The sequence below is a fragment of the Nansenia antarctica genome (assembly GCF_963989245.1).
Source record: "Nansenia antarctica genome assembly, chromosome: 1".
NCBI classification, from domain to species: Eukaryota; Metazoa; Chordata; class Actinopteri; order Argentiniformes; family Microstomatidae; genus Nansenia; species Nansenia antarctica.
In genome coordinates, this window is record NC_137674.1 from 17,184,106 (window position 1) to 17,209,105 (window position 25,000).

At 50.1% G+C, this 25,000-nt stretch overlaps 2 protein-coding genes across 2 annotated transcripts in view; one reads left to right on the top strand and one right to left on the bottom strand.

Moving 5' to 3' along the window:
• Positions 1–1,049, bottom strand: part of plekhh2 (pleckstrin homology domain containing, family H (with MyTH4 domain) member 2) — a gene marked incomplete at both ends in the record, with an annotated part of 38,276 nt that extends 37,227 nt beyond the window's left edge. The window contains one exon of the mRNA XM_080522465.1: positions 927–1,049. Coding sequence (XP_080378591.1) covers positions 927–1,049 — 123 coding nt within the window. The remainder of the gene's footprint in view (positions 1–926) is intronic.
• A 2,799-nt stretch (positions 1,050–3,848) lies between these two features.
• Positions 3,849–25,000, top strand: part of thada (THADA armadillo repeat containing) — a 96,804-nt gene continuing 75,652 nt past the window's right edge. Inside the window, exons 1-17 of the mRNA XM_080534962.1 lie at positions 3,849–3,971; positions 4,122–4,202; positions 4,708–4,817; positions 5,041–5,171; positions 12,025–12,173; positions 13,435–13,467; positions 13,716–13,764; positions 16,663–16,856; positions 17,220–17,314; positions 17,653–17,879; positions 18,191–18,903; positions 19,375–19,529; positions 19,896–20,051; positions 22,021–22,128; positions 22,452–22,575; positions 23,502–23,650; positions 24,266–24,497. Of these exons, the coding sequence (XP_080391088.1) occupies positions 4,130–4,202; positions 4,708–4,817; positions 5,041–5,171; positions 12,025–12,173; positions 13,435–13,467; positions 13,716–13,764; positions 16,663–16,856; positions 17,220–17,314; positions 17,653–17,879; positions 18,191–18,903; positions 19,375–19,529; positions 19,896–20,051; positions 22,021–22,128; positions 22,452–22,575; positions 23,502–23,650; positions 24,266–24,497 (2,698 nt within the window). The 5' untranslated portion in view covers positions 3,849–3,971; positions 4,122–4,129. The remainder of the gene's footprint in view (positions 3,972–4,121; positions 4,203–4,707; positions 4,818–5,040; positions 5,172–12,024; positions 12,174–13,434; positions 13,468–13,715; positions 13,765–16,662; positions 16,857–17,219; positions 17,315–17,652; positions 17,880–18,190; positions 18,904–19,374; positions 19,530–19,895; positions 20,052–22,020; positions 22,129–22,451; positions 22,576–23,501; positions 23,651–24,265; positions 24,498–25,000) is intronic.

Sequence of the window (25,000 nt, forward strand, 5' to 3'; positions counted from 1 at the left end):
CTCACAGTTCTACATTACTGTGGACATAAACCATATGAGATTTATTATAATAGTCATAGGGGTTATAGATATATTATCGTCATGCACTCCATACAGGCACAGACAGTCAAAGAAATCCCCCCACTATTCATGAAATGGATGCTTCACATGGATTCACAATTGTCTGGATAACTGCTAGTTGTATCCTGTCTCATTAGTCGCTTATGTCCTGTACTATTGTCACTTTTTTGTCTTGACTTATCTTGCCTATTGCCTCATTGGTTTGTGCTGCAAGGTCAGGAACAGAAACCTAAGAATTTGACTCTCTCACACTCGTACAATGTGACGTAACAAGAAAACTTGAAACTTGATCAGAAAAGTCAGCAAGAGAGACAAAGCCAGAAAGAGCAGCTCGTCCAACCGTCCTTCCACACGTAGCATATGTTCAGCAGACGCTCCAGATACGACCTGACTGACATTAATGCCGATGGGAGTTAATTTAGGATCAGGCTCCATCCAGGGCTGCTAGGCCGAGGGGAGGGTGATCTAGCTGAGGCACTGAGGGTGGAAACCGCAGATGTTACCACATCCTTGTTCTATTACAGCTGAGGGATTGTGGTCCGACTCTACTTTTTGGACCCGATAAGCTGTGAAGTGGTCGCGAGAAATGATGAGACACTCGCGGCTCCTAATTGTCTTTCCTCTAATTCCTCTCATCTTCCTTCCTCGCGTCCTTCTAGCAGCATTGGAGAAGGCCCCCCTCTAGGCCCCCCCCCCTTAAATATTGGCCTCCAATGCATTTCTGAGAAGGAAGTTCCAGGGATGTCAGGAATATGGGGAGAAAAAACGATTTGGATGCAACCACTGACTGCTTTGAGCCATAATGGAGGAGTCTCGGTCTCGGGGTATGCTTCGTGAAGGGGTTTGTGGAAGCAGAGGTCACCAACCTTCTCAGCTGTCAGCTCGCGGATCTTGATGATTTGCACCCGGAACTTCACCAGCAAGGCCTCCAGGACGAAGCACTTCTCCTTCCAGTCCTCCTGGCCCATGGCGTCCTCCCCCTCTGCCATGGTCCCTGGCCCCTCCAGCATATGAGGAGGAAATCACTGAGAGAAATCGTGACGTTAGAATTATAAGTCAAAATTGAGTTTCTCACAAAACATAATGGAATGTAAAAACATTGACGCTCAATATCTCTGAACCACCCTAAACGGAGATAGAACCTTATAATTCTAAGCTCACGAAATGGAAACAAACGATAAACAGTAAATGGACTGACTTATATAGCGCCTTATTCCAAAGCGCTTTACAACGACCTCTCATTCACCCATTCACATACACGTTCACACATCAACGGCGGCAAGCTACCATGCAAGGCGCCGGCCCCGCTCACTGGGAGCAATTTGGGGGTTCAGTGTCTTGCCCAAGGACACTTCGACATGGGGCCAGCCGGGGCTCAAACCGCCGATCTGCCGACCTTGCGATCATTAGATGACGGCTCTACCTCCTGAACCACAGCCGCCCCATGGTACTGTATAAAGCACAGACATCTCTACTAGTCTCTACTAGTCTTGTGAGTAACACTCAGTAACACTATATACTGTATAACACTCAGTACACTATGTGTAACATACACGATAGCATAGTATAGCATAGTAGTGAATCCTGAATGAGAGAGACAGACAGACAGACTAACACTGAGAGACAGAGAAGCTGTTGTTGTGCTACCAGCGATGCTGAAAGTGTTCCAGGGCTGGGCTGGGCTGGACTGGGCATTACTGCTAGCCAAACAGAACAAACTGCTCCCAAACACACCTCTACTACCAGCAACAGCACTCCATTAAGTTTTCCGTTGTGAGAATGACTATCATGGGAAACATGTGTTGTTAACAAGACGAACAAGAGAGAAGGATAATTAGGATAGGAGAGAGGGAGAGAGAGAGACAGAGAGAGAGAAACAGAGAGAGCGAGAGAGACAGAGAGAGACAGAGACAGAGACACAGAGAGAGAGAGACAGAGAGAGTGAGAGACAGAGAGAGACAGAGACAGAGAGACAGAGAGAGTGAGAGAGAGAGAGAGAGACAGAGACAGAGAGACAGAGAGAGAGAGAGACAGAGAGAGAAAGACATAGAGAGACAGACACAGAGAGAGAAAGACATAGAGAGACATAGAGAGACAGAGAGAGAGAGAGAGAGAGACAGTAAAGTAACTTTTATACAGTAATAACCTCTCATTACTTCCTTGGCCTCCACACAGAGGGAGTGCAAACATGTGTGGGGGACAATTAACTACTTTCCACAGGCGGTTCATGATGGCTCTCTGCTGTGGTAAACAATGACTAAGACCAGGGCTTACAAGTCTCAAAGAAAACAACAACCTCATCAGTTCCAGAAAGGGAATAGAATGAACATAACATCTCGATATGGACGACATTATATGACTTCTATGATCTGGGCTACACTCTCCTCATCCGTGGCCTTCCAGGACATCAGAATCTAGCTGCTCTCTCAGGCACACAAGAACCATCCCTGACCTCTGCCTGGCTCCTAGCTAATACTGCTGATGACCTCATTCTCCCAAAGAGTTCCTGATAATGTCCTATGATTGGTTTATCTCTCCCATCACTCTCTCCTTCCTTTGTAAGCCTCATCTCTCTCACTTTCTGGCCCCTTCTCTCTCTCTCTCTCTCTCTCTCTCTCTCTCTCTCTCTCTCTCTCTCTCTCTCTCTCTCTCTCTCTCTCTCTATCTCTCTCTCTCTCTCTCCCTCACTTCCTTCACTCATTCCACAGCATATGTGATGAGGTGATGTGAGGAGTGGAGGACATCAAAGGACAGTTGACCCTTGATCCCAGAGATCTACTGGCTTCCTTTGAGAGGGGCCAGACCAGGGCAAAGGCCAGGGTGTGTTGTATGAGTGTGTCAGTGCTAGTGTAGTATGGGAGCTCTCCTGTGCTGATAGAGCAATGATGTCAGTGGCATTAGTGCTATGTACATACATTTGTTTACAATTTACAATAAGATCTGTAGGCGAGAACGCGCCCTCATTCAAAAAGTAGGCCTAATTAAGGAAGGCCAAGATTAATTTGCTTAAACTCTGTAAATGTATAATACTACATTAAATGAAGTGTTTCTTGGGTAGGCTATACAGTATATTATTGGGTCTCATAAAGTCAACTCTTAGATCAAATTGACAAATTGATAAATACTTTTTTATTTTTATTGCAAAACACATTTCTTTAGGCTATTTAAATCAGGATAACAAAACAACAAGATGATGTGAACCCCAGACATCAATGTGTATCTCACCCATGAATCACACACTGACAAAACATACTATAGAAATATAAAAACACATTAAAGAGCACTTCAGAGGAGTACACATCAAATACAACATAATTGATGTCATTTAGAACTATTTCTCCATCTCTCTCCTAAAAGAAAAAGGGGCATCATTAATATTCCTGGTTGTAAATAGACTTACCCTGCAGATGGTTGACGATGGACAGGCGATGAGAGGAACCTTACTCCATTTCAGTTATACCGTCCATATTGCCCCTGTTATTACACTACTCGTGGAATAAAATCGAGGAATTTTTCCAAAAGTGTTCATGTGAGCTCCAGGAAAGTTGAAAGCCTGAAAGGGGTTGAGAGAAGGTCGGCTGGAGGGCGTGTCTTCTCAGCTGGTCCAATCCACTGGACGAGGGGCGTGGCTATGTAAATCAAAGTCTTGGGGAAAAAAGCACGTCGATTGACAACATTTTCAACGAATCGACAGCCGATATTTTGTTCTTCAAACAATTCTGTCCAATCGGGGTGTCCCGTTAGGGCGGGATGTTAGATATACCGGAATTGACGTTTCACACGTGTAGCATGGTCTGTTGCTAGCTGACACAGTTCAAGAAAAGTGTGATATCAGGGTTTTATTGGGATTGTGCATGTTTATCACAAAGTCCGCACCTTCCTTCCAAAAACGTGAAGTCACTCAAATCTAGGTAAGTAAGGTTTTCATCAATGAACTACTTCATTCCCGATGGGCGAGAGCAAGGTACAGTGTCAGTGAGAGGTTTCGGGGGGCTCCAGTGAGAGGTTTCGGGGGGCTCCTGGGCATCATTGACAGACTTTCTGCCCTCCGGTCCGGGCAGGGTGAACCATGGTGGTAAAGAAGAAGACTGTGAAGGTGGAAGCTGTGGTCCTAGACAGTGACAAACTTCAAGAGTTGAGAGGTGAGCTGATGAAATTGGTGTGTTGCTGCTGGATTACTTGGGAGGTGTTGTTTTGCTTCTATTGATTCCTCTCTGTGTGTGTGTGTGTGTGTGTGTGTGTGTGTGTGTGTGTGTGTGTGTGTGTGTCTGTGTGTCTGTGTCTGTGTCTGTGTCTGTGTGTGTGTGTGTGTATGTCTGTGTCTGTGTGTGTGTGTGTGTGTGTGTCTGTGTGTGTGTCTGTGTGTGTGTCTGTGTCTGTGTCTGTGTCTGTGTGTGTGTGTGTGTGTGTGTCTGTCTGTGTCTGTGTGTGTGTGTGTGTCTGTGTGTCTGTCTGTGTGTCTGTGTGTGTGTGTGTGTGTGTGTCTGTATGTCTGTGTCTGTGTCTGTGTGTGTGTGTGTGTGTGTCTGTGGGTGTGTGTGTGTCTGTGTGTCTGTCTGTGTCTGTGTGTGTGTGTGTGTGTGTCTGTGTGTGTGTCTGTGTCTGTGTGTGTGTGTGTGCGCGCGCCCGCGTGTGCTTGTGTCTCAGCCTTGCTCTCTGCAGAAGGAGGAGAAGGTGAGATCAGACAGCTTGCTCAGACCTTGCAGAACTGTCTGGCGCTGACTGACCCGGTGCAACAGATCCAGCTGGTCAAGAGGGTGAGTGTGGACTCACTGTGACGGTGTTTGTGTTGATAGTGATGACTAGCCATGTTTGAGGAGGTACCTGTGATGTTAGTGATGACTAGCTATGTTTGAGGGAGTACCTGTGATGTTAGTGATGACTGACTGTGTTTGAGGGAGTACCTGTACTGCTCTGTGGGTAGGCTGATGGTGTTGCCGTCCTCCTGGCTGTGTGACTGAGCTGTGTGTTTCTCTCCAGGTGGGGGTCCTGTTAGAGGGGCTGACTGAACCAGAGTGCCACGGGGCTCTCCTGCAGACCTGCCTCCACACCCTGGCCCTCGTCTACACCACGCTGCAGGCCAAGAACCCGCTACGCAGGGCCAGCGCGAGGTGCTCCTCCCTCCCTCCCTCCCTGTCTCTCAACCACGACCTTACTCTCCACCAACACCTCATTTAGCAAACGTGCATGTGTACAAAAGAAATATGCGAAAACGTCCGTACACTAGACTAGGGCTGCAACGATTAGTCGACTAGTCACGACGACGTCGACTACCAAAATCGTCGCCGACATATTTGGTAATCGCCGTAGTCGCATGTTTTTTTGGAGCTGAATTATTTTATTTTATTTTTTTTTATTTTTTTTCCTAGCACCAGGGGAGCCCCCCCTCCCAAATTTCGTTGTTTGGTACCTGTACTATATCAATGACAATAAAGACCATTCATTTCATTCGATAAGCATTCGTTTTTCTTCCCTGAAGCTGCCACTGGCTAGCGTCTCCCAGTGTCTTTGATGTACATGCGCAGTGTCGGTCATCCGGGGCACACGTGACTTCCCCGGAAAAACAAACAGAGAAATGTCTTCCTGTCCTCGTACCTCTAAAGTGTGGGAGCATTTCAACCACAACGTTGAAAAAAAGAATGTAAAATGTAAAATTTGCAAAGCTGAACTCGCTTATCATGGCAGCACGTCTATGATGCGCGAGCATCTAAAAAGGAAGCACGTTGTGGCAGATGACGAGGAAGAAGATGGCTCGTCTCGGTAAGCTAGTTAGCTTGTTATTGGCTAACGATATCGTTACGTTAAAAGCCTTCTTACATTATTTTACGTTATGTGCTGTAACGTTGTCATCAAAGCGATACTTATCAAATAGCAAAAAATGTTGTCTTAATGTTACAGTGCTAAGAAGGCACGTTCTACTATGAGATGAGTGAAGCAAAGCAAAACTTTTGTACTCTGTACAAGTATTTATTTTTGTTTTTGTATTCTTTTGGTTGCCTAGTGCCTAGCCTACCTCATTTTACTCAGCAGTTTGCACTCTCTACTACTCTTTACATTACATTACATGCAAGTGATGCCAGAAATAAATCTGCAAAGTGTGGTGATTCACATTAAGAGACATTCACCAAGAAGGGTTTGTACCTTTAAGAGTGGGGGTTAAAGGGGCAAGGGTTTCCGGTTCCGGAGGGAGTTATTGTGGTTGTCACTGAGAGTGTATGTTAGCATGTAGCAGAAGTGAGTGAAGTAAACATCCTCGACTCCAACCTACGTCTGTCGTCTCTTTGTTGCACTTCCCACATTGGTGACCCTGACGAAAGCGAACGAGATGTCTGTCAACGAGAACGCCGGTAACGCCGCCGCGTTGCCCATAGCGCCCGCACCGGACTATGCTAACATATACGCTGCAACCGTCAAGCTGCCCGACTTTTGGCAGCAGAACCCACGGCCGTGGTTTCACCACATAGAAGCCCAATTCCGGCTGAGAGGGATAACGCAGGATGGGACTAAATATTTCCATGTGGTGTCTGCGTTAGATGCCTCGACAACGGCACGCGCGATGATGCTGTTAGAGGATCCACCGGCTGTCGGCATGTACGGTGCATTGAAGACATTCCTGCTGAAACTTTATGAGCTGTCAGAATTAGAGAAAGCAGACCGCCTGCTGTCACTCAATGGCCTCGGCGACGGCAAACCGTCGGAGTTGATGGAGAGAATGTTGTCTGTGCTGGGATCAGCTGATCCCTCGTTCTTGTTTACACACATTTTCCTGCGGCAGCTCCCGGCGCCTGTGCGCACAGCACTGGCCAGTTCCCCCCTCTCCTCCACCAAGGATTATCGTTCTCTGGCTGCGGAGGCCGACAGGGTGTACCTCGCTAACCGGCAGCAGTTTATCCATGCGCTGCTGCCCCACCCAGACCACTTGACCCCACCTCCACCCCTGGAGGACTATACAGACACCGCGGCCGCGGTGACGGCCCGCCGCCAAGCCGACGACGGGCTCTGTTACTACCATGCAAGGTTTGGGTCCAAGGCCAAGCAGTGTCGCAAGCCATGCAGTTTCAGGGTACAGGGAAACGCCAGGGCCGGCGCTCATTAGCGGCTATGGGCGCCGGCCGTGACTGCAAGCTGTTGTTCGTCGCCGACTCCTTATCTGGCCGGCGGTTGCTGGTCGACTCAGGCGCTCAACGCAGCATCCTGCCAGCGCAGGCAGTGGACACCATGGCCGGCGGACACGGCCCCCAGATGGACGCCGCTAATGGCACACCCATACGAACATTTGGCATCAGGTATGTGGAAGTGTGTTTTGGCGGGCGCCGTTTCGGCTGGGACTTTGTTATGGCTGCTGTATCCACGCCACTTCTGGGCGCGGACTTCCTCTGTGCTTTTAACCTGCTGGTGGATATTAAGAACTGTCGCCTGATCGATGCCCTCTCTTTTGCTTCGTACCCCTGTACGCTGGGGGGGGCGGGAGCGCTTTGCCTGGCAAACACGCTGGCCACCGGGGATCCATATCAACGCCTGCTCGCCGGTTTCCCTGACCTCACTACACCCACGTTCTCAGCGGAGGTGGCTAAGCACGGCGTAGAGCACCATATCACCACCGTGGGCCCCCCAGTCTATGCCCGGGCCCGACGCCTCGACGCGGCCAAGCTTGCAATCGCCAGAGGGGAGTTTTCGACCATGGAGCGACTCGGCATCGTGCGCCGCTCAAAGAGCCCGTGGGCTTCCCCCCTACATATGGTGACTAAGGCCGACGGGGGTTGGCGCCCCTGCGGCGATTTCCGTCGCCTGAATAACGCCACAACCCCCGACCGGTACCCCGTTCCACACATACAGGACTTCTCTGCCCACCTGGCGGGGGCCGTCATTTTTTCCAAGGTGGACCTGGTGCGCGGGTACCACCAGGTGCCGGTCCATCCGCAGGATGTGCCAAAGACGGCTGTCATCACACCCTTTGGACTTTTCGAGTTTCTGCGAATGCCTTTTGGCCTCAAAGGGGCGGCGCAGACGTTTCAGCGCCTGATGGACTCTGTGCTCCGAGACATGCCATTCATGTTTGTTTACCTGGATGACATTCTGGTGGCCAGCGCGTCCATGGAGGAGCACATGACACATCTCCGGCAGTTGTTTGAGCGGCTCAGGGCCCACGGCCTCATTGTAAACCCAGCCAAGTGCCAGTTCGGGCAGTCATCCATCACCTTCCTCGGACACCATGTCGCTCCGCAGGGAGCCGCCCCTCTTCCCGCCAGAGTGGAGGCCATCACCAGTTTCCCCCGTCCCCGCACGATACAGTCTCTACAAGAGTTCCTGGGCATGGTGAATTTTTACAACCGTTTTATTCCCCATGCCGCCCACCTCATGCGTCCCTTGTACGAGACCCTGCGGGGAAAAGGGCCCAAGGACGTGTTGGACTGGTCCCCGGAGATGGACAAGGCTTTCGGGGCTGCTAAGAACGCGCTGGCTAACGCTGCTCTACTGGCGCACCCGTCTCCCACAGCCCCGGTCGCCCTCACGACGGACGCCTCTGACTATGCAGTGGGGGCGGTGTGCGAGCAGTGGGTGAACGGGGCTTGGCAGCCGCTGGCCTTCTTCAGCAAACAGCTCCGCGACAACGAGCGCAAGTACAGCACCTTTGACAGGGAACTGCTGGGTCTTTTCCTGGCCACCAGACACTTTAGATTCCTGTTAGAGGGCCGCCAGTTCACCGCCTTCGTGGACCACAAGCCACTGACATTCTCCATGGCCAAGACCTCGGAGCCATGGTCTGGGCGTCAGCAGCGTCAGCTCTCGGTGATCTCCGAGTTCACCACGGACATCCAGCACTTGGCGGGCAAGGACAACTTCGTCGCCGACTGCCTCTCACGGGCGGTCGTCGGGTCTGTTCACTTAGGACTCGACTATGCCGCCATGGCGGCGGACCAAGCCGCAGACTCTGACATTCAGGCCTACCGGGTCGCTCCTACTGCACTGCAGCTGGAGGACGTGGTGTTCGACGCGGCCAAAGCCACTCTCCTCTGCGACGTCTCCACCGGCCAACCACGTCCTATGGTGCCGGCTGCCTGGCGGCGCAGGGTTTTCAACACCATCCACGGCCTTTCCCACCCGGGGGTGAAAGCCTCGGCTAAATTGGTGGGGATTAAGTTTGTTTGGCCTGGCCTCCGGAGGGACGTTAGAACCTGGGCTGGCTCGTGTGTGGCATGTCAGCGCGCTAAGGTGCACCGCCATACCAAAGCCCCTTTGGCACCGTTTGTGGTGCCAGAGAGGCGTTTTGACCACGTGCATGTGGACCTGGTAGGCCCCCTGCCCCCGTCTCACGGATATACCTACCTCCTCACCATGGTGGACCGGACCACCAGGTGGCCAGAAGCTGTTCCCCTGGCCTCTACTACGGCAGCGGAGGTGGCCCGGGCGTTCATTGGGTGCTGGGTGGCCCGCTTTGGCACACCAGGTGACATCACGAGCGACAGGGGCCCCCAGTTCACCTCGGAGCTCTGGACTACGGTTGCTGAGCACCTGGGGGTGAAGATCCACCGCACTACGGCGTACCACCCGCAGGGCAATGGACTTTGTGAGCGGTTCCATCGGGACATGAAGGCCGCTCTTCGGGCCAGCCTGATGGACAGTGGCTGGGTGGACCGCCTCCCGTGGGTCATGCTCGGTCTTCGCTCTGCCCCCAAAGAGGATCTCCAGGCCTCGTCCGCCGAGCTGGTGTATGGCCAGCCACTGCGGGTTCCTGGGGAGTTTCTTCCAGAGGCTGCAGCTCCCTGGTCGGCCGCCTCTCATAGAACTGTGTTCCGGGGCATTGTGAATGACCTCGTCCCCATTCCGACATCACGTCACTGCCTCCCCCAGTCCTACGTCCCCAGGGACCTGCCATTGGCTAAGTACGTTTTCATCCGACACGACAGCCATCGGGCTCCACTGCGGCCCCCCTACGACGGGCCCTTCCGTGTCCTGGAGGCGGGCGCTAAGCACTTTGTGGTGGACATGGGGGGCAGGTCAGAGCGGGTCGCTATAGACCGTCTCAAGCCTGCTCACTTGAACATTGACGAGCCAGTTCAGTTGGCCCTACCCCCGCGGCGGGGGCGGCCCCCTACCCCAACCTCTGTCCCAGCTCCAGTTCCAGTTCCAGTTCCAGTTCCAGCTCCAGTTCCAGTTCTCACCCTTAATCCCCCTCCTGCAAAGCGCAGCCGTTTCGGCCGCTTGATCCGCCCCCCGCCACGTTAACTGTAGTACTGTTCAGGGATTGCCTGTTCAGTTGGACTTTTAATGGTTATCTTGGTTTTTTGTACCTTCTGGGTTGGTGAATTCTGGGGGGGCCTGTGTGGTGATTCACATTAAGAGACATTCACCAAGAAGGGTTTGTACCTTTAAGAGTGGGGGTTAAAGGGGCAAGGGTTTCCGGTTCCGGAGGGAGTTATTGTGGTTGTCACTGAGAGTGTATGTTAGCATGTAGCAGAAGTGAGTGAAGTAAACATCCTCGACTCCAACCTACGTCTGTCGTCTCTTTGTTGCACTTCCCACAAAAGTTCATTAAAATATCTATTTTTGAGTGAACAATCATTTTAATTGTCTTTATTTTTAGTTAGCACATGCCTACAACAACAACTAACAACTTCAAGCTAAATTTAGAAGCTGATTTAGAAGATGATAGCTAAATAAGAGCGATTGAGTAATTGTGCGATAAGCAGTAATTTATGATCCGATTAGTCGACTAATCGTGAAAATAATCGGTGACTAGTCGACTATGAAAATAATCGTTTGTGGCAGCCCTACACTAGACCAGTGTTTCTCAACCCTCTCCTCGGGGCGCTGGGGGGGGGGGGGGGGGGGTTGACCTTTGACCTGGCATCTTCACACTGGCAAACACGTTGGTCCAACAGGCCAGCATTTAATACATTATTATTATTATTTTATTTTTTTCACCCAATTTGGTATCCAATTGAACCCAACCTAGCATCCAATTATCCCCTGCCTATTGCGTAGGATCCGCCGCACGACCCCGTGGCCGGCAGCCCCAGAGGAGGCCGCCAGGCAGACTAGCTGACTGGCTCCTCGAGCCCAGCACCGTTTTTCCGGCACCCCGGGGGCGCTGTTGCGCGACGGATCCTTGTCCGGAAATATTCCTATACCGCCCTCTGGAGCGGCCGCTCAATATGCCGCTCCCTGTGTGTGCCCCGGCCATATCCGGGTCTGGCGAGTTGGGATTCGATCCCAGTCCCCGGTGGGCAGCTTGCACTAGTGGCTAGTGCTTAGACCGCTACACCACCGCGGGGCACTCATTTAATACATTCTAATAAACAAGTGACAATATAATAAGTGATAATAACCTTCCGAGGGGAATCAGCTCCATGGCTCTGTCGCTTTGAAATATCACAAAATAACCGCGCTGAATCCATCCAGCCGTATGTGATATGTACAGCACAGCTGCGGGCGACTCAACCATTTAGTTTCATGTGAAATGTGAGTGGCTGGCTGGCTCACCAAGCAGTCTGTTGGGATATTTTGGGTGGACATTTCCAAACTAATCAATGGCTGCACCTTCTACCACAGAAGTGTGGTTTCAAACGTGACACAGATGTGTTGTTTCAGTTACCGGTAGTCTACACATTGAGAAGGGGAGGGAGGAGGAGGAGGAGGAGGAGGAGGAGGACAATTCATATTTTTAGAATGGACCTATCGCTAAGCCACGCCCCAAAATAGAAATTGTCCAATCATATCACAGCAAAAGTCACTACAGGCAGAAATCTCAGACAAACAACTCGCTAATATTTGAGCGAGCGTTGTTTGTTTGTCAGTTTTCAAAGGGGGCATGGCTTAGCGATAGGTCTATTGTCATGGCAATTCCCCTTGTAGATACGAGGCGAAAAAGCCGCCTAGGGTAACTTGAACTAATGAAGTGACACCCTGATGTGACACACACCCACACTCACAACCTCTGTCTCTTCCGTTGGTCTTGTGCAGTGCGCTGAGCTCAGTGCCGGACTGGCTGCAGGAGAGGACTGTGGGCTGTCTGTCTGTGTGCCTGTCTGACTGTCTGTCCGCCGTGGGCCCGGAGCGGTACCAGCACCTCATAGGCTCCATCACCGCCTGCCTGGACGGGTTCCCCCTCGGTGCGTACGGGACCTCCCGCTGTCCTCATCCACCTCTCCTGCTTTAGGCTGGGGCCCTTGTTGAGGCTTGTGTGTACTGTTTTGTGTGTACTGTGGCTTGTGTGGACTGTTCCTGCATTCTGAACTTTAGGTGCTTTCTAGTAGTCTCTCCTCCCTCTCTTCCCTCTCTTCCTCTCTTACCTCTCCTCTCTTCCCTCTCCTCTCTTCCCTCTCCTCTCTCTCCTCTTTTCCCTCTCCTCCTCTCTTACCTCTCCTCTCTTCCCTCTTCTCTTTTCCCTCTCCTCTCTTCCCTCTCCTCTCTTCTCTCTCCTCTCTTCCCTCTCCTCCTCTTTTCCCTCTCCTCCTCTCTTACCTCTCCTCTCTTCCCTCTCCTCCTCTCTTCCCTCTCCTCCTCTCTTCCCTCTCCTCTCTTCCCTCTCCTCCTCTCTTCCCTCTCCTCCTCTTTTCCCTCTCCTCTCTTCCCTCTCCTCCTCTCTTCCCTCTCCTCCTCTCTTCCCTCTCCTCTCTTCCCTCTCCTCCTCTCTTCCCTCTCCTCCTCTTTTCCCTCTCCTCTCTTCCCTCTCCTCCTCTCTTCCCTCTCCTCTCTTCCCTCTCCTCTCTTCCCTCTCCTCCTCTCTCTCTTCCCTCTCCTCCTCTCTTCCCTCTCCCCTCTTCCCTCTCCTCTCTTCCCTCTCCTCCTCTCTTCCCTCTCCTCTCTTCCCTCTCCTCCTCTCTTCCCTCTCCTCTCTTCCCTCTCCTCTCTTCCCTCTCCTCCTCTCTTTCCTCTCCTCTCTTCCCTCTCCTCCTCTCTTTCCTCTCCTCCTCTCTTCCCCCTCCTCTCTTCCCTCTCCTCTCTTCCCTCCTCTCTTCCCTCTCCTCCTCTCTTTCCTCTCCTCCTCTCTTCCCTCTCCTCTCTTCCCTCTCCTCCTCTCTTCTCTCTCTTCCCTCTCCTCTCTTCTCTCTCCTCCTCTCTTCCCTCTCCTCTCTTCCCTCTCCTCCTCTCTTCCCTCTCCTCTCTTCTCTCTCCTCCTCTCTTCCCTCTCCTCCTCTCTTCCCTCTCCTCTCTTCTCTCCTCCTCTCTTCCCTCTCCTCCTCTCTTCCCTCTCCTCTCTTCTCTCTCCTCCTCTCTTCCCTCTCCTCTCTTCCCTCTCCTCCCCTCTCCTCTCTTCCCTCTCCTCCTCTCTCCCCTCTCTATATAAAGCATCATTAGAACACTCACATGACAAATGACTGATTCAATCATCCCCGCTGTACCTCACGGCTCTGTTCTCTTCACTTCCAGGAGAGAGGTGTATACAGCGTTTGCTACCAGAGGGTGAGTCTCTTTTCAGGTTTTAATCAGGCCCTCCTGTCAGGGCTGTAGGGGGTGGTCTTTTCACGTTTTATCCAGGCCCCCCTGTCCTGTCAGGGCTGTAGGGGTGGTGTTTTCAGGTTTTAACCAGGCCCTCCTGTCAGGGCTATAGGGGTGGTCTTTTTGCTCTGCTCACAACTAATATAATGTAACTGAATTGTCTTGTTTTAAAGGCGGAGCATTTGACTCTGCTCTTTTTTTGTTTCCTCCAGTGCTCCAGTTCCTCCACAAGGCCTTGGATGAGTACATGCAGATGAACAGGTGAGGAAGCCAACCTGAGGGTCTCTTCAGGTGGATTGTGTTCTCTGAGCACGTATATAACAGTAGTTATATATAGGGATGCTCCGATTTATCGGCCACCGATTTAAATCGGCCGATTTCACTCCAAATGACTCGATCGGTGATCGGCAAAAATGGCCGATCGCAAAAACCGTTTTTTTTTTTTTTTTTTTTTTTTCCTTTTTTCCTGGGGAAGACAGATAACTGAACAGAAAACATAGGAGGACGTAACAGTATGTAAACCATGAAGGCCACGTTTATGATGTCTTTTATACAGCCATATCACTGACTTGGGCTTCAGGCCCTAACTGGGTGATAGGCCAGACTTTTACTATGCCATAAAAATGGGTCTGCGTTTGCTTGGTGCCTAATGGATCAAAACTTTTGTCTAAAAAGCAAAAAATATGTAGGCTATCCAGTCAGTAGGCCTACAGTTATGTATTTAAAAAAAAATCGGTATCGGTATCGGTTGATCTTGAGGGGAAAAATCGGTGATCGGTATCGGCCCCAAAAATCCAGATCGGAGCATCCCTAGTTATATACGACCATCTAAAACCCTTGGTGCAGGATCTGTAAAGTGGGCTAGAATAACTAAATGTCGCCATCTGCCCAGATGCTTCATTGAGAGACTTTACAATGAGTTGTGAGAGACCATTCTGTGTGATGTTGTTCAGTGTAACACTCCTGTCAAACCCAATCCATCATAATGCACTCAATGATTTAACACTGACGCTACCTGAATACTACCTGACGACCTGAACACTACCTGACGACCTGAACACTACCTGAACACTACCTGACTACTACCTGACTACCTGAACACGACCTGGACACTACCTGACGACCTGAACACTACCTGAACACTACCTGAACACTACCTGAACACTACCTGACTACTACCTGACTACCTGAATACTACCTGAACACAACCTGACTACTACCTGACTACCTGAACACTAGCTGAACACTACCTGAACACTAGCTGAACACTACCTGAACACTACCTGAATAATACCTGAACACTACCTGAACACTAGCTGAACACTACCTGACTACCTGAACACTACCTGAATACTACCTGACTACCTGAATACTACCTGAATGCTACCTGACTACCTGAACACTACCTGAATACTACCTGAATACTACCTGAACACTACCTGAATACTACCTGAACACTACCTGACTACTACCTGAACACTACCTGAATACTACCTGAACACTACCTGAATACTACCTGAATACTACCTGAACACTACCTGAACACTACCTGAACACTACCTGAACACTACCTGAACACTACCTGAATACTACCTGAATACTACCTGACTACCTGAATACTACCTGAATACTACCTGAACACTACCTGAATACTACCTGAACACTACCTGAATACTACCTGAACACTACCCGAATACTACCTGAACACTACCTGAACACTATCTGAACACTACCTGAATACTACCTGACTACTACCTGAACACTACCTGAATACTACCTGAATACTACCTGAACACTACCTGAATACTACCTGAACACTACCTGACTATTACCTGAACACTACCTGAACACTACCTGAACACTACCTGAACACTACCTGAATACTACCTGACTACTACCTGAACACTACCTGAATACTACCTGACTACTACCTGAACACTACCTGAACACTACCTGAATACTACCTGAATACTACCTGAACACTACCTGAACACTACCTGAACACTACCTGAACACTACCTGAATACTACCTGAACACTACCTGAACACTACCTGAATACTACCTGAACACTACCTGAATACTACCTGAACACTACCTGAATACTACCTGAATACTACCTGAATACTACCTGAACACTACCTGACTACTACCTGAATACTACCTGAATACTACCTGAATACTACCTGAATACTACCTGAACACTACCTGAATACTACCTGAATACTACCTGAACACTACCTGAACACTACCTGAATACTACCTGAACACTACCTGAACACTACCTGAATACTACCTGAATACTACCTGAACACTACCTGAATACTACCTGACTACTACCTGAATACTACCTGAACACTACCTGAACACTACCTGAACACTACCTGAACACTACCTGAACACTACCTGACTACTACCTGAATACTACCTGAACACTACCTGAACACTACCTGAACACTACCTGAACACTACCTGAACACTACCTGACTACTACCTGAACACTACCTGAACACTACCTGAACACTACCTGAATACTACCTGAACACTACCTGAATACTACCTGAATACTACCTGAACACTACCTGAATACTACCTGAATACTACCTGAATACTACCTGAACACTACCTGAATACTACCTGAATACTACCTGAACACTACCTGAACACTACCTGAACACTACCTGAATACTACCTGACTACTACCTGAACACTACCTGAACACTACCTGAACACTACCTGACTACTACCTGAATACTACCTGAACACTACCTGAATACTACCTGACTTCCTGTACTGTATCATATCTGTACTATATTGCATATTGTATGATATTGCATTCCATCTCATTGTGACCTACACAGCATGCTGCAGGACTGTTCTACTGCAGTACGACTACCATCACCTTATCACCTTATCACCTTATCACCTTATTCTAGTTTTTTCAAATGACTTACTGTACTTTACTTATGTTAGTTTATTCTATTATTGTTGATTTTGTATCCTGCTGCAATGCCAATGTCCAAGAACCCGAGCCTAAGACTTTTACTCTCGTTCATTGGCTGGAATAAAAGCTGTTCTGATTGTGATTGTGGTTGTGATTGTGGTTGTGACGTGCCTCTGACTGACTGGTGTGTGTCTGCCGCCCCCTGCTGTCCTCCCAGCGGCCTCGCAGGCCGTCACGTAGCCCAGGCCCAGCTCATGCACTCGTGTCTGGCCGTGGTCAAAACCTCCATGCTGGTGGTGCAGAGGAACCAGGAGCGCATCAGCGCCGCCCTACAGGCAGCCCAACCTCACTGCACCCTGCAGCGGACCATCACTGGCCTACTGGACTGCTACACACACATCCTCACAGACGGTAAGAGAGGCCGTCAGCTAACGCCACAACAGACCCGGGAGGAATACTTTGAATTGAACAGTTTCAAATATTTGAAGAACTCAAGGTGTGCTTGACATAAGTTGTCAGTTACAACGGAAGCAACGGTCTCAGAATAGCAAACTGTCCTAAACACGTAAGGCTAGCTAAAAGACACGTAAGGCTAGCTAAAAGACACGTAAGGCTAGCTAAAAGACACGAGCACCTCTCAGAAGATGTGATTTAGTCCAGCTCTGCGCAATAAAAAGGAAATGTGTTTGTCCAGAGTTTTTGGTCAGTAGCATTCCTCTCTGATGCAGTCTGTCTGTCTGTCTGTCTGTCTGTCTGTCTGTCTGTCCCCTACAGAGGACTTTGTCCAGTCGGTGCAGAGCACAGCTGGCATGGCGGTGGTCCTGGTGACCCGGTCTGCCCTGGGGCCCGGAGACGCCCTGGCCTCACTGGTGAGTGGCTAGTCTGTCTGTCTGTCTGTCTGTCTGTCTCTCACGCCCCTGCACCAGACCGTCTGTCAGAATCTCATTTGTCTTTCAGTTGCAGAACTTTCATTGGTGCTTGTCTGTGTATATAATGTCGGCCGCAAGGCCACTTTGAGTGCGTCGTGTTTTTGTATATACGGTCCTGACGGCACTTGAAAACACACCCTGTCTGTGTGTGTGTGTGTGTGTCTGTCTGTCTGTCTGTCTGTCTGTCTGTGTGTCTGTGTGTCTGTCTGTGTGTCTGTCTGTGTGTCTGTCTGTGTGTCTGTCTGTCTGTCTGTGTGTCTGTCTGTGTGTCCGTCCAGGTGGCTGGCCTGCTCCAAGGCTCAGAGTGTGGAGGGGACGTCGCCCCCCGGTGGCTGAGGCGCAGCTGTGCAGGGCTGTACGAGAGCGGCCGGGCGGCGGCCGTGTCCCTGTACCTCTGCCACGGGGCCTTGGCCATGCTGAACTGGAGGGGTGGCGCCACCCGGGGGCCGCGCTGGGAACAGCTGCTGCTGCTGGTGCCTCACACACTGCTGGCTCTGGACACCAGGTCAGACACACACACACACACACACACACACACACACACACACACACACAGGTCAGACACACACACACACACATTACAACATTACACCTACATACATATCATGCCCTATCAACACTAGAACAGCCGTGGGTGGGGTCCTTTGAGTTTTGTGAGTCTAGTGTTAATTATTATCCCTTGTGAACGACATCAACCATACTGCTTTTGAAGTTGACGAAAGTACTGTGGTCCGTCTGTCTGCCTGTCTGTCTGCCTGCCTGTCTATCTGTCTGTCCGTCCGTCCGTCCGTCCGTCCGTCCGCCCCGTCTCCGCAGTGTGAAGGAGTCGAGCACGGCCATGGTGGTGGCCCGCGTGACGACCCTGTGGAGCTCCGCCGCCCTGGACAGCCTGCAGGGGGCCTCCCCCGCCCTGCGCGCGGCCCTGCGGGGGGGCTCGGACCTCCAGCGCCGCCTCCTGGAGCACGTCTACGCCCACTGGGAGCACCCGCTGGACGGCGTGCGCCACCAGACGCGCTCCCTCTTCAAGAACCTCCTCCTCCTCCACCTGCGCGCCTCCTCCTCCTCCTCCCTCCCGGAGCCCCCCGCCCCCGCCTCCCCCTCGGACCCCTACCTGGCCGAGCTGACCCGCGGCCTCCTGGCGCTGGAGGGTCACGTGCGGGGGAAGTACGGCGCCCTGGCGTGCCTGGCTGAGCTCCAGGGGGCGGGCTACCTGCTGGCCCTGGACCCCCGGCTGCCCTCCCGCCTGCTGGCTCTGATGGGGGACCAGAACCTGGCGCCCTACGCCAGCGACCTCCTGGAGAAGCTGTTCGTCAGCCACAAGGCCGAGCTGGAGGGAGGGGAGGGGGAGGAGGGGATGGAGAGCTGGCACCGGACGTGGGTGACCCCCCTGCTGCGGGTGCTGTGCCGGGCCCGTCTGGACCAGACCACGTACATCCTGGACTACTTCCTGCCCAAGCTGCTGCGCTGCTCCCCCGCCAGCCTGGCCCACATGGTGCTGGCCCTGCAGGACCCCGCGCTACGCCACGCTGGTACACACACACACACACACACAGACACACACACACACACACGCACACGCACGGGGACACACAGACACACACACTCACACTCTCACACTCACTCACTCACACGGGGACACACAGACACAGACAGACACACACACACGCACTCACACTCTCACTCTCACTCACACGGGGACACACAGACACACAGACACACACACAGACACACACACACGCACAGACACACACACACACACACACACACACACACACACACACACACACTCACACTCTCACTCTCACTCTCACTCTCACTCTCACTCTCACTCACACGGGGACACACAGACACACAGACACACAGACACACAGACACACACACACACACACACACACACACACACACACACACTAACCTTTACTTAAATGGTAAAGGGGCTATGGGCTATGGTGTTGGTATGTGTGTCTAGTGTTGTGTTGTTGTTGTTGTTGTGTCCGTAGCCCACCCAGGCAGCAGGGGGACGGTGGGGGCTCTGATGACGTGTCTGCGGGCGGCGAAGGCCCAGGGGGTGGTCCCTCCGTCGAAGGAGAAGCTGTTGGGGGGGCTAGTGCCCCTCTCTCTGCTCCGTCAGGCGCTGGTGCACAAGCACGACCAGGTATGGAGAGAACACACCGGACTGAAATAGAAACGCGACCACTTTTGTTTTCGTCTCCGAGTTGAAATCAAAAGATAGAAGACTTTTTGTATGTCCACAAAAGGGCTATTTCTCTCAAATTGTGTTCTACTAATGTGTTTAAATCTGTGTTAGCGAGCACTTCCATCGGAAAAGTATTGGATCTTTGATTTCAACTCATGCAAAATTGGAGTATTGCGTTTATATTTTTGTTCAGTGGAGATGGCACGACCTCCTAATGCAAGACCTCCGCAGTCACGCTTCAAAACGGAAGCGATATTGTCGTCGTGTGTGGGTGCGTGGCGTGCGTGGCGTGCGCATCGATGACCTGGTTCTCGGTCCCCTCAGGTGCGGATGGACGCTCTGGGGTTGGTGTGTGAGAGCCATCGCAGCACGGAGCTTCTGACCGCACAGGAAATAGACCTGCTCCACCACTTCCTGCCTTCAAGCCTGAACTGCCAATCACCAGGAGTCAGGAACGAGACCATCAGCCTGCTCAAGAAGGTCAGTCACATGAAAGACAGGTATCTACGGTAACTAAGGTAACGTAGCTACCGAACAGACATCAAAACGTCAGATCAGATATAGAAACGGGTTATTTTGATAAACTGGACACATTTTTGGAATATATATGGTTACTTTCTCACCTGAAAACATATATTAAAACTTCATAAAATGACATGTTAATGACATGGTAACAGCCAAAATTACAGCTTTTAGCCAATGGAGGTTTAAAATGGAGGGTTGCGAAAAGAGACTCCGAAATGCATTCTGGGAGGCAGTATGCATACTGCAGTGTAAGTACGGTCGGCTGGTATTGGCATACTTATTATGAATTTAGTAGGCAGTATGCAGTATATACTCATTGAGTATGCTAGTATGCAGTATGCTAGTATACCATTTCAAACACAGCCAGAGCCTGTCAGCCTGCTTAAGAAGGTCAGTCACAGACATGAAAGACAGAGACTCTGGTCATTATAGACCCACAAATAACACAGCATGGCCACCATGACTGCTACCTGCCCCTGCTTTGCTGCCCTGACATATTTGTAACCTTAAAATTGTTGTGTACGTTGCTAATATTTTTATTGTCATGTATGAATTGTATGTATGAATTGAATGTATGAATCTGTAAAGTTCTGCAGTTTTTCAGTGGGGCCTCGGCTCCACTGCAGGCATGAATTAATCAAATCAAATCAAATCATGCTCCCAAGTGCACCGAACTGCCGTGTGTAGAACCCTCTTGAATGAATGAATGGTCTTTATTGTCATTAATATAGTACAGGTACCATACAATGAAATTTGGGAGGGGGGGCTCCCCTGGTGCTAGGAAAAAAAACTAAAAAACAAGAAGGGAAAGGAGCTGGTTTACATAAATAAAGGCTATGTACACTATCCACTATACTATACTATACAAATAAAACACTGTGCTGTACTCTATGCTATGCTATACCTATTCTAACATTTCCTATTCTCTGAACCTTATGTACCCTAGGGTTGTCATATTGCACATAGTGTTATTGCACATTCATTTAAAGTGTCGCAGTTTGCAGGTTTGAAATGTACACATTTGTGTTTCAGTATTACACTTGATTTCAATCTAGTAGCTGCCATCAATTTGTCTAGACAATTTCTCTTGTTTTTAGGATTAGATTCAACCCATCTCACCCCAGCCCCTGCTCCAAGCTACTGTCTGTGTGTACGCTCTGCTTTCCTGTTCAGCTACAGATGTTAACATCCAATTGGAAGTCGCAAGTTTACATTATGCTGTAGCCAAACATGTGTCAACTCTGTTTTTCACAAGTCCTGACACTTAATCCTAGTAAACATTCCCTGTCTTAGGTCAGTTAGGATCATCACTTTATTTTAAGAATTTGAAATGTCTGAATAATAGTAGAGAGAATGATTTATTTCAGCGTTTATTTATTTCATCACATTCCCAGTGGGTCAGAAGGTTTCATACACTTACGTAGTATTTGGAAGTATTGCCTTTAAATTGTTTAACTCGGGTGAAACATTTCGGGTAGCCTTCCACAAGCGTCCCACAATAAGTTGGTGGAATTTAGCCCCTTTCCTCCTGACAGAACTGGTGTAACTGAGTCAGGGTTGTAGGCCTCGTCGCTCGCACACGCTTTTTCAGTTCTGCCCACAACATTTTCTATAGGATTGAGGCCAGGGCTTTGTGATGGCCACTGCAATACCTTGACTTTGTTGTCCTTAAGCCATTTTGCCACAACTTCGGAGGTATGCTTGGGGTCAGTATCCATTTGGAAGACCCATTTGAGACCAAGCTTCCTGGCTCATTGTTGCTTCAATACAACCACATAATTTTCCTTCCTCATGATCCCATCTACACACACACACACACACACACACACACACACACACACACACACACACACACACACTCTCACTCATATATGATGTTGTGGCATGTTCTGTAAGGTTGTCACTTTGTCCGTGTGTCTGACAGCTCCTGGGCAGAGTGAAGGAGAGTGGTCAGCTGCTGCAGAGACGCCTTGGCCAGGAGAGAGACCCAGAGCAGAGGCAGAGAGACCAGCTCACCCTGGACACATACCAGGTGACCCAACACACATACAAGGTGACCCAACACACCCTGGACACATACATGGTGACCCAACACACCCTGGACACATACCAGGTGACCCAACACATCCTGGACACATACCAGGTGACCCAACACACTCTGGACACATACAAGGTGACCCAACACACCCTGGACACATACCAGGTGACCCAACACACCCTGGACACATACCAGGTGACCCAACACATCCTGGACACATACAAGGTGACCCAACACATCCTGGACACATACAAGGTGACCCAACGGCATCATCACTGTGTGTGTGTGTGTGTGTGTGTGTGTGTGTGTGTGATCAGGAGTTCCTGCGCTGGCTGGTGACGAGCCTCCTGGAGGTGCTGCACCCTGGGGCCTCCTTCTCCACCTGCCTGACCTCCCTGCACCTGCTGCACGCACTGGCCCAACTCTTCACCTTCAGCACCGGTACACATCCACACACCTCCTCCTCCTCATCATCATCATCATCATACAAGTGGTCTCTCTCTCTCTCTCTCTCCTCCCTGTCTCACTCTCTCTCTCTCTGTCTTTCTGTCTCTCTCTCTCTCTCTCTCTCTCTCTCTCTCTCTCTCTCTCTCTCTCCTCTCTGTCTCACTCTCACTCTGTCTCTTTCTCACTCTCTCTGTGTCTGTCTCTCTCTCTCTGTCTCACTCACTCACTCTGTTTCTCTCTCACTCTCTCTGTCTGTCTCTGTCGGTCTCTGTCTGTCATGCACGTTTACATTGCCAAAGCAAGTGTGAAGATAAAAACAAAAAGAATGTAATGTACATACAATTAAAGGTATACTAGAATAAAGAAATGATTCAACTTATTTAATTAATTACTTATGGTGGTTTTATTCCGTTGGACGTCCTTTTACTGTCACAACAGCTAACACATCTGGCTGCTGTGTTTGCACATTGTTGTACTTCACCCAGCAGATATGCCAGTTTTTGGACATTGGTCAAGTGTTTAAAGTCTTTTTGGGTGTTTGTGATCAGTGGGAAGTATGTGTCTCTGATGTCTTTGTACAGCTGGCAGGTGGTTAAAAAGTGCAGCTCTGTTTCCACCTTGTTTTGTGTGCAGTGGGTGCACAGTGTGTCATTTCTTGGGAGCCAGGTCTGCCTGTGGCGGCCTCTCTCGATGGCGAGGCTGTACATGGTCATCATCACCATCACCATCACCATCATCAAAGTGGTCTTATCTCTCTCTCTCTCTCTGTCTCTCCCTGTCTCTCTCTCTCTCTCTCTCTCTCTTTCTCTCTCTCTCTCTCTCTCTCTCTCTCTCTCTCTCTGTCTCTCTCTCTCTCTCTCTCTCTCTCTCTGTCTCTGTCTCTCTCTGTCTCTCTCTCTCTTTCTCTCTCTCTCTCTCAGAGCCTGATGACGTGGTTGCCCTGGGAGACGTGGTGACCTCTGCTCACGCCCAGAACGTGCTCCACTGCGTGGCCAGCAACTTCCTGGAGGTCAAGCAGCTGGCTTCCGAGTTGCTACGGCAACTCCCTCCGGCGGTCGTCGGGCTGCAGGTGGGTCAGACTTTTTTTTTGCGTCAGCCAGGCGAGGGATAGCAACGAGGTTAGTTCTTTTTCTAAAAATGCCAGTCGAGAGAGGACACTGGCGTTGCTTGTTCGCCGCTTCTCCGCCCGAGATCTAGATATACAGTACTTGCAGTATCCGGAGTAGATTGTCCTACAAAGACACTTAGATTTAGATTTAGTCATCAAAAAATGTATTAGACCCCTATACTTTCTTTTATTTATTTTTTGTTTCTTATTATTATTACTACCCGATTTGTAAAGCGTCTTTGAGTGTTATTATTATTATTCTAACATAGAAACATAACTGTGACGTTAGAATTATAAGGTTCTATCTCAATTTTTGGTCAAAATTGATTTCTTTACATAATCTGATCCATTAGGTGTTTATTAATGCCTGTGTGGTGTTATTTTTAAAATGTTGACATTTTTTAGTTATTAATTAATAAAATACAAAGGCTCCATCTCACAAAACATAATGGAATGTAAAAACTTTGGAGCTCAATATCTCTGAACTGCCCTAAACGGAGATAGAACCTTATAATTCTAAGTTCACGACTTCTAGATTCTTGTTCAACGTTCTACGACGCCATTCCTCCCTGTCAGGATCTGGAGACGATGCGTCCTCTGCTGCGGGCGTCCCTGGCCCTCAGCACCAGCACCAAGCCCTTCGACAGCGTCTCGGCAGCCCACCTCCTCAACCTGCTCCTCCGCCAGCCCGCCCTGCCCCAGGCCCTGTCCGGCTGTGCCCAGGAGCAGGGCCTCCCCTTCCAGCCCCCCGCCCCAGCCCAGGCCCAGGCTTCTGAGGCCCTCACCCTGGAGACCAACACTCTGGCCGGTAACGAAATACGACAGTTTCGCTAGGATGTAGCGTTAACACCTCTGATATCGTGGTTCCTGTGTGTCCGCGGATGGGGTGGGGGGGGGGGTGAAGTCATTGCGGTTCTAAACCCCCCCTCCCCCACACACGTCAGCTACCTCGTGCACTATACGGTTCTAGCAGTAGGGTTGGGTACCGTTTGGGTTTTATCCGGTACCGGTACCTAACCGATACTTTAAAAACGGTACCGGTACCAAAACGGTACTTAATTCGGTACTTTTGATTTTTTTAAATGACATATATATATAATAATAACACGGTCGACAACATTAAACAGCTTTTCACTTTTTTATTGCTGAGGCACAATATATATTAGTTAAATATACACTCAAATTAAAATAAATGAAAATAAACCTCCTGAGCCTTGGGGACTCCATTAAGCTGGGGGTGCCTATCGTTGGTACTGATGTCGAATACGAGTACACACTTGTTCGGCAGCCCCTCAAGGACATCAGAATATT